Source organism: Argiope bruennichi, chromosome 8 (genome assembly GCF_947563725.1).
Source record: "Argiope bruennichi chromosome 8, qqArgBrue1.1, whole genome shotgun sequence".
Lineage (NCBI taxonomy): Eukaryota > Metazoa > Arthropoda > Arachnida > Araneae > Araneidae > Argiope > Argiope bruennichi.
This window is the reverse complement of record NC_079158.1, coordinates 50,825,131-50,838,877: the sequence shown is the minus strand read 5'-3', so window position 1 is coordinate 50,838,877 and position 13,747 is coordinate 50,825,131. Positions and strand designations below refer to the sequence as shown.

The 13,747-nt window shown below is 27.9% G+C and overlaps 1 protein-coding gene across 4 annotated transcripts in view; it reads right to left on the bottom strand.

Annotated features, from left to right (window-relative positions):
- Nucleotides 1-5,599: 5,599 nt before the first annotated feature.
- Nucleotides 5,600-13,747, bottom strand: part of LOC129981225 (neural cell adhesion molecule 2-like) — a 1,216,049-nt gene continuing 1,207,901 nt past the window's right edge. For 3 of the 4 annotated variants that reach the window (XM_056091976.1, XM_056091979.1, XM_056091980.1), the window contains 3 exons: nt 13,153-13,262; nt 10,006-10,145; nt 5,600-7,280 (listed from right to left, as the gene is read on the bottom strand). In XM_056091976.1, the coding sequence (XP_055947951.1) occupies nt 7,062-7,280; nt 10,006-10,145; nt 13,153-13,262 (469 nt within the window). In that variant the 3' untranslated portion in view covers nt 5,600-7,061. The remainder of the gene's footprint in view (nt 7,281-10,005; nt 10,146-13,152; nt 13,263-13,747) is intronic. The other variant, XM_056091978.1, reaches the window with a different exon arrangement.

Genomic DNA, 13,747 nt, shown 5'->3' with positions numbered 1-13,747 from the left:
GTAGACGAGTAGCAGTTGCAGAAACAATGACAGTTTGAATCTTCACGGTTTTAAAAGTAACTATGTTTTTCTATATACTTTTTGGCAATACTTTGGTTTTAGTCTCTATTTCTGTCATTTTTTTATCGTCCATCGGAGATTACGACTCATCTGTTGTTCTGAATGAAGCAAGACAGGGAGTTTTCTTTCACATTACATCATTTCTTCTCGGAGCTTAATTCTTGAATTTAATACTTTGAACAATGTATTCCTATATTCCGAAATATGATTATCAATTTTCAAGGATTAAAAATAGGCACCCAGAAGGCTTATTGTTTAGATAAGTCTTAATTAGCAGTTATGCGATTAAACTTGATATCTATATGTTGAACTCCTCCCGAGAGCATTAGTAGATATGTGTTAGTACCTATGCAAGATATTTTTTTCCTTTTAAAGCTTTGAATCCTATTCAATATTTCATCAGTTAGTTTGCTTTAAAGTAAAATAATTATTGTTTTATTTTCATAATAAAAGACAGCATAATCATTCTTTTTTTATTTTATTTGGTAAAACTTTCGCGTACTTTCCTTTAATGTCCCTTGTTAAATGAAGCAAGTCACATCAGATTCGTAAATGTAAAGTAATTGATATAGTATATAAAACTCTTAAATTGAAATCAAAAGACATTAACTATAAACGAGAAACTTTTTTGATTAAAAAAATTAAAAAAATATTGTTACATTATGCAATCAAATGAAAAAAAAATGTTTGAGGATATATTGATTTTATATATGAATCTAGAAAAACTAATGCTTTACGTTTTTCTGAAGATTTCTAAAAGGTAATAGGCTTGTTATCTGTGGGATACTCAACAGAATGACTAAACATGATGAGTATTAAATTATACTGTTTATACTTTCCTGAGCAATTCATTATTCAGTACTATGCCAAGTATTGGCTACATCTAGGAATTGGATAGTGTTTTGTTATCCATTGCCACTAAACAAGTTCTATTAGTTTTTAAATGGAGAGAAAACAAACTTTCCAAACGGTTAATATCGACATTTTGAAGACATTCGTTTAAGAACATGTGCCATACAGGGACAAAATCAATTAAAAAAATGTAGGAATAAACATGTTTCTGTGGTATGATACGGTGATTAATCAGATTTGTCATGGTTCCGCAATGATATGGGAAATTTTTTCAAGAATTTAAAATATCACCTCCTAAAACAAATATCCAGCTGTAATACTCGTGGATCCTGCAAATTGTTCCGAAATGTTTGCAGCAGTACTTAGTACGTTACTTTTAACATCGTGCTGCGTAGCATTGAAATGTCTTCTTAAACATCCACAACCTAGATAAACAAACCTCTTAACGATTCTCAGCTCTTTGAATAACTTCATCTGACTGCAGATACCCTATAAACAATTGTATATTTTGCAATAAATAAAACGGTTCATATGAATCATCTAAATTATAGTGTTTATCTCTATGGCAAACTCATACATACAAGCTGGTTTTGAATTACAGTATATTAGTTTAATCTTAGGTTATTCATTACAACAACTACTATGTCCTGTTACTAGAGGATTTCTGTACTATTTAGAGCTTTATTTAAGCTTGAAAAATAAGCATGATAAATTAGATTCTTTTGTATATCATGCTTATGTACCTAAAATTCTTTTGGCATATCATACTTATGTTTTTAGCATAAATAAGATGCTAAACTGTGTAGAAATCATTTGGTAAAGGATATGGCATTTGTGTAAACACCTGAATCGATATTTACCGTATGTACTAAAATATTGTGGTTCTGCTTTACCAAAAAATTTGTTCTAGAGCACATTATTTTTTTATTTTTCTAGTAGTATTCTCTGGTATCATTTATTTAGAGGCTTAAGTTTGTTACTTTTCTTTACTTGTAGAAATGGTATAATGTGTGAGTATTTTCACAAATTGGGGTTAATATTATTATTTAAAAATGCTTCTTTAATAATAGTTTATATTCGATTTAACAGCTAAAAGCAATATTTGCAAAATTATAAAATTTCAAATACGGCAATCCTCCTTAAGTGTTATTTCAAGTAATTTATTTTCTAAAATTGTTCTCAAGAAGAGATTTAAATGTTAATGATATTTCTATAAGAGGTTAAAATCCTCAGAGCAAATTCCTAAACTTCTCGTAATTAAAATTAATTTAATTTTAGGATCATTTATTATTAAACTAATCTTCACGTTTCCTTTTATTGTGTAATAGGCATTCACATTTTTTTATTAAATATTGTACAATAGAGGAATAAATTGCTACTTTATTTAGTTTTTTTGAAAACAAAAGGATTTATCATTCTTTTTATTATTTAACGTCTGTTTACTTTCATTAGTAGATGCATCGAAATAAAAAGGGATCTTATGAATTTTAATGATGCTTCACAAAGACATTCACAGATTAATATTGTATGAATGAAGCATTATTCTAAAAATTTTCTCCACCATCCAGAAATGAAAAACTTTGTTTTTTTTGTCATTCTTATTTAAAATATCTGAAATAGATCAAGACTCTATGCTTAAAGTATCATGATTAAAATTCAACTTTTTAGATATAGGAAATTCTAGTTTCCTAAATCATTTTCTATAATTTTTTATAAAACCCCTAAAAAATTATTTCGAAATTGAATACATAACTATATTAAAACATAATCATTTAAGTTTTCATTTAACTGTTAAAGAAAATTTTGTTTCTGAAAAATATTCTGACGTTACATTACTATGTCTTTAATAACAATTGAAATTGTGAAACTAATGATTTTTTTTATAAAATATAATATATAAAGAGATATATTCCTCTATCTAAGCAAAAATAATTTTCATATCATTTTCGGAATTTTCATTAATAATTCGTTTTGAAAAATGGAGTATTATTTAATAAGGAAAATTATCTTATATTTCAAATTTATTACTGATGTTTCTTATTATCCATAATGCTCATATTTTAATATTCTAGTACAGTAATTGAAAATGCAACTCTTGGAAAATGCTGCAAAATATTTTTTGAGTAAATATAATCATAAAACTCTCAAAGTTATGCTAAAAGCAGCTTTGTTAATCATTTTAATAGAAAGATTTCAATGAAACTAAACAGTTTAAACTTGAAATAAGTGAAATTTATATTTTGGTATAGCACTAAATTGTATGAAATTTTATGAATTTTCTACACAATGTAATTTAGTTATATAATAGATTCTATTTAATTAACGGCAATAATAGAATAGTTTTAATTTGTTTCTTCAAATTTAGATAACTTTTATTATTAAAACTCTGCTTGAGAAATATTTTAAGATTGTGATCAAAATTATACTTGTGGTTATGCCTAATAATTATAAAAATAATGATTTTGTTAATTTCATGCCTATTTTTATTAAATTAAATTTCATTTTATTTTTAAATTTATTCTAAATTCGATAAATCCAATAAATTATTTTGGATTTTCGACTGTTAAGTCAATATCATTTTTTCATTCTTGGCCATAATTTGTATTCACGTTTATTTTATTATCATAAACATGTTATTACCATCTGCTATCGATTTAGTGCTATTTATAGTGCTACATTCAAACAACTTAATAAATACAAGATTAATTCATTCGACTAAACACTAAAAAGACAATCATTATTGACTAAATATTTTCTCGTCTATTTTAATTTAATAACATATATTTTTTTAAATACAAATATGACTGCATATTGATAGTATATCTGTCCTGAAATAAACTAAAGTAAAGGATAAATTATGACATGTAATTATCGTAGCATACGTAATGTCCCTTGTGAGTTTAATTTCATCTTGAAACTGAATTATTTCTGTTAAGATGTTGGTTATACTTCAGTAATTCTTTTCTTTTCTTTTCTTTTTTTTTTTTTTTTTAATTTTTCATATACATGATCATTTTGTTACCGTGATCAAAGGCCTAGTACTGGCAAAATGTGAAAATTTCGGAGAAGGAATTCATCTGATTATGGCTCAAAATTTTGAGATAAGGCCTATAATATTCTTTGTGTACATTCAGTTGAGATGAGGTTATGTATGACGTATTTGAAAGAATTTAGCACAAAAATCTAAGGAATTTAGAACACTAAACTTTTATTTTCTGTCTTATCTAAATTTTATTAGAAATGACTTTTTTCCCCTTTTTATTGATGCAGTATATCAATTGTCTTTGAATCCTGCTAAATAAGGTTCATGAATTTTTCAATTGAACATAATTTGTATTATATGCGTTCATAAACGATACATGTTATGTAAGTTTTATTCATTATTTTATTAATTACATGCAAGTTGAGTTCCTAGATTTTTCATTATATAAATATTATTAGGCACTTTTTATATTTAAACATACAATATTTTTGCAGATATCAGCCCGGCATGAAAGCGAATTTGGAATTAATTTGAATTTATTTTTCCACGAGAAAACTTGATTTATGCAGTGGAATAACGGTGGAACACGTATGTTTGCAACGGGACACAAAAGTGTGAGAACCTTTCCCACAGTGCTTTCATCTAAGTATTCTAATACGGATTTCTTTAACAAGTGTCGTTTCAGGTAAGTGAAATTTAGGTTTTTCCTTTCGTGAAAGTGTACCATCAGCGTTATGGATTTTTATTCCTTGCACTTGTAGCGAGAATGAATTAAATAAAACTGTGTTTGCTTCAGAAAATAAGAGAATTTTAGAATAAGTATGGGCCAATTTAAGATATATGTTTTATTTCTTCCACCCTTGCATTTGTATTCCCTAAAATTTAACTTCCATCGGACAAGTATCAGATTTACACCTTCTGAATATGTTAGATCGGCATGGAAAATTTAAAAAAAAAATATGTACGCAAAGACAAAATATCAATATTTGATTAGTGATTTATTTCAGATTTAAATTGATTTTTTATTGAAATTGATTATTCGGTTCATGATTTAACTATGGTGTATATAAATATTTAAATTGATATAAAACATAAACAGCGATATGTATGGCTATTTTTTAATTCAACCATGTATAATTTAATCATAATCATATATTCTCAAATTTATATTTCTACCAAGTTATAATATTTTATATGTATAGGTAAATTCATAATAATTGTGCAGTAATTTGTAAGGCGATCAAACCTATACAAATTACTTACAGTTCCAAACGAGTCAAGTATGGCCTCTTGTTAGACCATAAAAAAACTTCAAGTTTCAATATGCACTAACTAGTTTATTTGCTAGAACACTTCAAAACAAAACATATCGGTTCCTTTCTGAAGCGTTCTATTGTTGTAATTATCATGTTTCAATACCATGTTTCTTTGCTATTTTTAAACTTTGTGTTTGTGACTTGCCTTGTAATTATTGAACAATTGTTTTGAATAATTGCATATTAAGACTAATTTATTTCCACTGCCTAAAAAATATTTCCTATCGTAGTTTTTATTTTTTACACACTTTTTCATGTTAACGGTGATATAAAAAATGTATTCGAATAAGTTATTTAGTTTTAGGAAAAATAACAGTAAATGAAACCAGTCTACTGTAGGAAAAGAAATATTTATTTTCACTTTTCATTTATTTAAAAAAGTGTTGGATTTATAATAGGACATCAACATTATGTTTATGAACATAGTCATTTGAGCCTTTGTCATACAAGCCTGCCGATAACAATCATAGAAATAAATACTTATTTTCACACAAACGAAATCACGTGCTCTTTCAAAAAACAGTTTCTGTAAGGAAAGAAAATAAACGAAATCAGTAATAATACTTCCCTATGTGCTCTTTCTTCGATTGTCTTCCTCAACGCCTGAAAGTGTTTGGAATGATAAACGAACTTATTATTTACATCGAATTCATCTTCCATAGACTCCCTATATATATAATGTATACTTGTAATTTACATATTTATACTTTGCTTAAACTGCGTTTCTCAAACTCCCGAAATATAAAGACTCATGATCGATTAGTGAATTCGTAGTTAGGCTCCAATTTGAAATACTATTAATCACAGGATTTGCATTGATTTACACACATTTGTACAAAAGATTCTCCTTTCTTTACAATACAATAAATAAGATAATTTAAACGACATAGTCCAACCACGACGTCTAGAGTCGGATAAAAAATCGAGAGTGCTTTTTTTAAATTCATGTGCTCTTTAATAAGAAAAAACAAAACTGAGAAATAATGTCTTGCGCTCGATATCGAAAAAGAGTCATTATTATAAAAGTGACACTGCGCAAGTAAACACAGAGAGTTCGAGTCAAAATGGTACAAAGAAAATGAATCAGGATAGTCTTGCACCGGTAATTTTATCATCCTTAAAGATGGTTTATGAGACCATACTGATAACTTTGAGTATGATGTGCAACACCAATAACAGTTCGCATCTATAAAAATACGTCCTATAATGTGACCACGTGTTAAGCGTTAACAAGTACCACCCAGCTCCAAGAAAGAACTGTTTCGGAAACAGTACATCTTGAGGAAGCTTCTATAATACAGCGTCACTGGTCCTTCAGTTTTGAATCTATTGAGAATCGAACCTGCAACGAAATCTTATTAATTGGTTGATGATCTGTAATGGTAGATTGAAAGCTAGCGCAAATTGTTGATAAATTCCGGTAGATATTTTGAAGCCAGCGGATCAGTGCTAATTGTCAAGCTGGTTTACGAACCTTAAGACTGAAAATAAACTCAGGTTAAATGAGCATGGAAAAAAAAGTTCTTTTGTCTTCGAAATGATTCTGTTCTTGTAAAACTCACAGATATGCATCAAATATGATGGTCAGAAGCTCTAACACCTCCGGTCTTCTGAAGCTCCTCATCAATATAAAAAGAGTTAATTGACACTGCCATTCCTGTTTTATGGTTGACAACGGAACAAAGACAAAGAGGGTCGTGATCCAATTTTCTCGGTGAAAGACCCACAGAAGCTCAAGGGCCCCGATGGCAAATATCTAAATTCGGCACTTCTGTAATACATGGGCCGTCGGTCCATCAGAAATTCTTTTGTCACATATTTCTCTAGTGCTTAACATGTGAAGTTTTGCTTCAGACTGCACTTTCCCGTTTGTTTTTCATCAGAGGAGTGTCGCAAGATGTACAGCTGCCGATTTCCTCATCGTCGTCCCCCAGTTTCGAGGGGTGGATATGACGCTGACAGTCCAGCTTGGCGTACTCTGTGGGTGGCTCTTTTCTTCGAACCGTCATAGTGGCAGCTGTTTGTTGGTCCAGGGGTAATGCCAGCTCTGCATAGGTTACGTCTTCCTGCTAAGATTCGGAAATAAATAAAATATGTGAGTTTTCTTTTAAATTAGTATTTTTTAAGAATGCTTTTAAAAGTTATAAATGTTGTCATATCATCTAGCAGATATTCCTCAAATTCGATCAGGTTTTGAATTGCGAATGCTTTAAAAAGTTTTAAGCTATAATTTAAAAACGGAACATACCAGAAAAAAATATCTTTAGATTTCTTGGGGATTTAATTGAATCAAAATTACGATATACTCGCAGAGCAGAATTTGTAATTTAATGAAACCAAAATCCATTCTTAAATACTCTGAATGTTGATTATGACCAAAGTAAGACATGTACAGTAAATGAAGTTACATAACAAGTTTAAAATTCTTATAATATATCTTTATTAAACGTCAGCATTTGTGCTATATTTCTTCATATGAATTTTTGATTTTAATAAATTTTTATATACACTTTTTAAAAAATATGTGACTCAGATAATTGTTAACTTTGATTGTTAACAGAATTTTCAAACCTTTTGATGCTGTTTTTCTAATATAATACGCAATTATTTTAAATATTTAACTTATGCATGACCGACTCGCATTCCAAACAAATGACATCAAAATAAGTATCAACATATTGTGAGGATAAGAAAAATCATATAAATTAGATGGAAAAAATGACGGCAATAAAAATGTAAATCGTGAAATATTAACCTGTCAAATAAATTATCAAAGCTATAAAGCATCCAAAAGATCGAAAAATGTTTTAAATAATATATAAAAATGTATATTATACAAGCTTTACTAACTATTAAATAAACTACGTTTTACAAGAGAAAATAGATAACTACACACTTCCATTCTACGCGTAGCAAATCCCACCACTATTTGTCAAATATTCATTTCCTTTTAACGTGTTATTTATTTCGCGGTTGACTATTTACGTACCACTTTTTCAGGGAAACGTAAATATATGATTCCGAAATTTGAAATCTATACACTGGAGGAAATAACTCCGAAAGCGAAATCCAGTTGTTGAAGAAAACTTTTAAAACATTTTCTGAAGTGCTTTTTCTTTTGCTTTGAAAAGTATATTTCGAAATATTCAACTCGAAAAACTCGGTCGCAATAATTTATAAATTATTAATATTTCCGTGAGTAAATATTTGCGCTCACTTCAACTTCTTTATCTGTAACAAATGTTATCTAATGCCGTGCATATAGTTCCTCAATATAAAGAAAACTAGGTAATCTTTCGCATTTCCATTAAAGCGCATACTTACTTTTTCAATGATTTTCTAATTTTGAACCATTTATTATTGTGGGTTTGTTTAAATTACGAATAATTTTTATAGAATATGAAATATTTGGAATAAAAATAAGAAATTAATTTAGTAAACCAAAGAAGTATTTTCCTTAAATTAACATATTTTGTCTTAATTCTTTATATAAATAATTTTTTTCTTTAGTTTTGTTTGACCCTTTTAGAAGCAAATTATAATGAATCTTGAACTACTTTTAATTAGTAGAAAGATGCTTAAATTATGATTTTTACCTACTCTCCATTGTATTAATAAAATGAAATTAAGGATTATGTTTTAAACCTTTCTAGAATTTAAAATTTATTTGTCGATTTTATATTTTATAGTCTCTCAACTTACTAAGATTCCTTAATTTTTTTTGCTGGATTTTTTTTTTCAATTTTTACCTTATAGGTTTCATGTCTGATTCTAAAATAATATCTGGTTTTTCTTTTTGCCTCAAATTATTCTAAAAAGCATAGAAATTTAGAAGTTCATACCAGAACAACACTTATACTGTTAATTTTTATTTATTTTTGAATATTTGTTTTATATTTTGCTCTCAATACCACATAAAACAGTGAAATCGTTATGCTTTCTCCTATGATTCTTAAGATTGTTATAAAGCTCCTATGAATTAAAAGAAATATTTGTGCATTAATATTTAATACTATTGGTATAAATCTTTCCTGTTTATAAAGTTGGATTAAAATTCATCAGGGTCAAATCCGAGGCTTTTTTTCATGTACTTATAACTCTAAAGCTACCCCAAAATCCTGAATACATCAATACTAAATTCAGTTAAAAATAATTAAAATTATATTAGATACTATTTTTATCACTTTCTTCAAAACTTTATTTAACCCTTTCTAGGGCCGTGGGAAGTATGCTTCCCACCAATTTTATCAATCTTTGTATGAATTTATGTAGGTTGGCATCGGTTCTGACAAATGTTTTTAGGAAGACAGAAACTTAGAGGTTTCAGTTCTTTATCTTACACAAAATGATGTGTCTTGATTTGTTACTTAATTATTAATTAACCTAATTAAATTTATCTAATAAGCTAAATGAATCCCTTTTCTTATTCTAATTTCAAGCCTAAAATATTTTAACATAATATGACTAGAAAAAATTGGCCCTTTAAAGGGTTAATTTTCTGGAAGATCTGATACCATGTCAAGTCTCTGAATTTAGAAATATCCAAAATCACATTTGATTAAAATTCAATAAGATCATATTCGAGACTAGTTTTCTGAATATATTAATATTTTGGATAGTTTTCCAAAAAACCACCAAAACTGCCACTGATTAAATTTACTTCCTTAGAAAAATCAAAATACAAAATATTATTATCTTTAAATCTAACAGGAAATATTATATTTACTGTGAAAAAAAAACATATGTTTTTAAGTAGAATTTTATCAGCACATAATAACAAATTTACTTTCTTACCCTTCTGAATGGAGCACATTGTTGTACAGGTATGGTTTCTAAGATTGTTTGTCTAGGAGGAGATCCCCAATGGCATACTGCTCCAGATTTTGCAGGAGAAACTTGCTCCTTTGGATCCTCTGTAAACAAATCGATACATGCTTCATGAAGAAATAATTTCTGCATTCTTCGTGAACAAAATTGCTCACTTGATATCTTTTTCTCAGATAACGATTTTTTCAAGTCATTGTATTAGATAAGATTTATAAGTTTAAATCAGGGTTCATGTTTTTCAAATTTAATTCTTTAGAAGGACGTTATATAAGTAATATATTATCTAAAAAAGCGCCATTTTATATGCGTTCGCTATATAATGTTAACTATAGAATAAACATTCATGCATTTTCTTATAAAAATAATAGCCATTATCACTGATGTTATTATTTTATAACTTTTTTAATATTTACAGAGTTTAAAATTGGAAAATGCGGTAAATGCTGAAATGAAAATTTTAAAGGCGCAAAAAAACTGATTTTCGGCTATAATGGCATTTCTGCATTTTCAAACCAATTGTATTTCATTTTTCTTTATAGGAAATTACCTGTTTGTATTGATGGCACTTGCAAACTTCTCAAGGTCACAAATCGGCATTTATTTCATTGATGACTTATAAAGAAAACTTGTTAGAAACTTCCATTGCTTTCCAATTGAAACTCTGGTAAAATAGCATTCGAAAGATTGTTTCCATTATTTTTTTCTTCCAAAAACATCTAATTCCATTTGCGGCTTATTTAATATTTCAAAGGCGAATTTTTTTTTACATATTCAATGGTAGGTTATTATTAAAATACAATTTTCTTAATTGAAAATAATAAACAACCAAAGACATAAACTATTAATAGCAAAAATAATATTAAATTGATTACATATTTTTCACCACTTTCATAATATGCATTATAAAATCATAATATCGATATAGATCATGCATCAAGTATATTAAAAGCACTATTTTCTGCTATTATGAATTATTAAAATGAAGAATTTAAAGAAGGAAAATAACTCTAAAGGCCGTTTTTCTTTCTATGGGTTAAATAAAATGCATATATTTATGCTGTTCGCTTATTAAAATCTGAAATTTCTATTGAATGCATTTAATTCTATAGGAAATAAAATCAGAAATGCCTTTTCTGAGAAAGAACTCTTTATTTATTTTCAAAATCACAAGATCGAACAAAAACTATATTTTCTTGCGCTAATGCATCTTCAAATTGTTAATGAAGCAAAAAGAAAGGTAAAAATAACACGTCCTTTAAATTTATTCTTAAATTAATTAGCTAACTATTAGTTTGAAATAAAAAAATTAGAAAACCAGTTGTAAATTTTTGAAAAAGATTTTAACTTGAAATATAAAAACTTATAATAGACAGAAAAAAAAATAATGTATAAATTGCCAAAAGCATCAAATTTAAGTTTCTTTCTATGTAAATTCTGTAATGAAAAGAACAAATTACTTTTCAACTTATCAAAGAAATTCTTTTCTAGCCTTTCAACAAAGACAATTTGAACTATATAAAGCTGCTAAAAGAAACTGAAATAGAAAACATTTTCATGTGCATTAAAGTGCTATTGCTAAATAAGAAGAATTTTGAACTTAAGAAACAATTTAAAGAATAAAATTACTAGTTTAGGAATTGTTTTCTGTAAAAATATAATTTAACTCAAATATATATTTGTAAAATATTAATACCAGAGTTTTTAAGCTTTATAATTATTATTTTAAATTCTAGTCCTCTATTGTTATTGCAAATTTTTTTGAAAGAAATGATTCTTTTGTTAGAGTATTTTTATTTATTTTGTCCCATTAGTATTATTAAATGACAAATGAAACTAATTTTAAATGTGTGTGTTTTTTTTTAATTTTTAACTTATAATGCATGTTATTAGCATAATTTTTCTATATTATCAAAAAGTTATTTTTTTTATCTTTTACTTCGTATAATTTCAAATTATTATCCTTGCATATTTTATGTTAACAGAAAATGTTTTCAGATAAAAATAAAATAATAAAAGAAACAAGTTCGAATGTCATCTACTTGTGAAAGAAAAGAAATGTCTTATTGGAATAAATACTGAAAACAAATAAATGGTTAGTAATAAATTTTTCACGTTTTTATTAATTGATAATATATATGTAATGATATTTTAATTCTAATTTCAATTTAATTAATTCCTTTGTAAAACTAATGCGCATCAGTACTACGTATTAAATGGAAGTGATACTTCCGTTGCCCTTGTCAAAGGTCAACATACGTATTCCATCGGCGCGTGGCCGGAAATCCCATGTTATATAAGGCTAGAGATCATTTGTTTCACCCTTTTTCCCTTCTTTACTTCTTTTGTGACAAGCTGAGCCTTTTTGTAAATAATCATAACTGCCACCCGGAAGAGAATAAAGCGAAATTAAAAATACAACATCTCGTCTATGTCTTCAAACCTGCCTTCTGTTCAAACCAACAAAAGAAAATCTTATATATTCTCGACATTGTTCGATTTTTGCGAAAATTTATCATCAGAATTTCGTTTCTTTAAATCGTAAATTTTTAGTATAAACAGAGGACCCAGCAACTTTAAGAGATATCCACTGAAGGCGCCATGTAAGTGCAGCACTTGTCTTCGGAAACTACTTACCCGCTTCTATAAACAGCAGTGCTAATTTTTGAAAAACGTATGTGATCGTTTTTTTAAATAGAGGCAATAATTATTTTAGAACATTGTCTTGCGTTTAGCTTGTAATTATCAGCTTATTATTGAGTGTAACTAGAGAAAAATATTTTTTTCTGCAGTTATGCAGAAAAAAATATGATTTGCAGAATGGCTTTAACTGCACTTCTGGGGGAACAAGAACCATCATTGCATTAAGTATTCATATTTCTTCATTTTTGATCAATGGATTGTTACATTTTTAAGAAGAGAAAAATCCAAGATAAATATTCTGCTCAGACATTATTAATTTTATGCTTACCTTATTGGCTGAACAATAAATTATTAATCAACAAACCTTAGAGGAAAATATTAAATCCCTACATGTAGAATCATTTAGATCGTTGAAATGTGACCTATTTAAAAATATAGTTTCTAAATTCCTATGACAAATTTTAAAATATTTACCATTAACTATAAAATGCTGCCTAGTGTTTATGTTTGCTGGAATGATATCTGGACCCTTTTCTTCACTGTCTGCTATGTCGTCAGTATCTTTTTTCAGTGGGGTTTGGCATCTAAAAAAATAAAGTATCATGGTACATTGTCATTAGAATTTGTTTACAAATTTGAATGGATTTTTGAGAAAGTCGTTTGGTTTTTAAATTAACCATAGATGACTCTGATCGAGTGTTCGGGATCTGAAGGCTTTAACCCTTAATTGGAAACGTGCGGTCTGTGAGACCGCCAGTGATGGATTTTCAGTCACCCCTATTATATTTTTATCTCAATTGAATGGATTGACCCTGTAGCTTCCTGTTTTGTGACCTTTAATACATGTGTGCTTTTTTCAACCGATTTCAGCGGATGCTTTTTAAAATAATTCAGTTATTTCCTTGAGCGAGGTCTCTACGACCGCACCTCCCTGTTAGTGTCCCAGTGATAAACAATGCTCAGCAGATAGCGCTAAAACTTGGGCCCAGAAATCTCATCTAATTTACTCATCCTATTATTTAGAAGTGCTCCAGACACTTTTCAATGAAGCAGAAAGTGATTTTAGTGA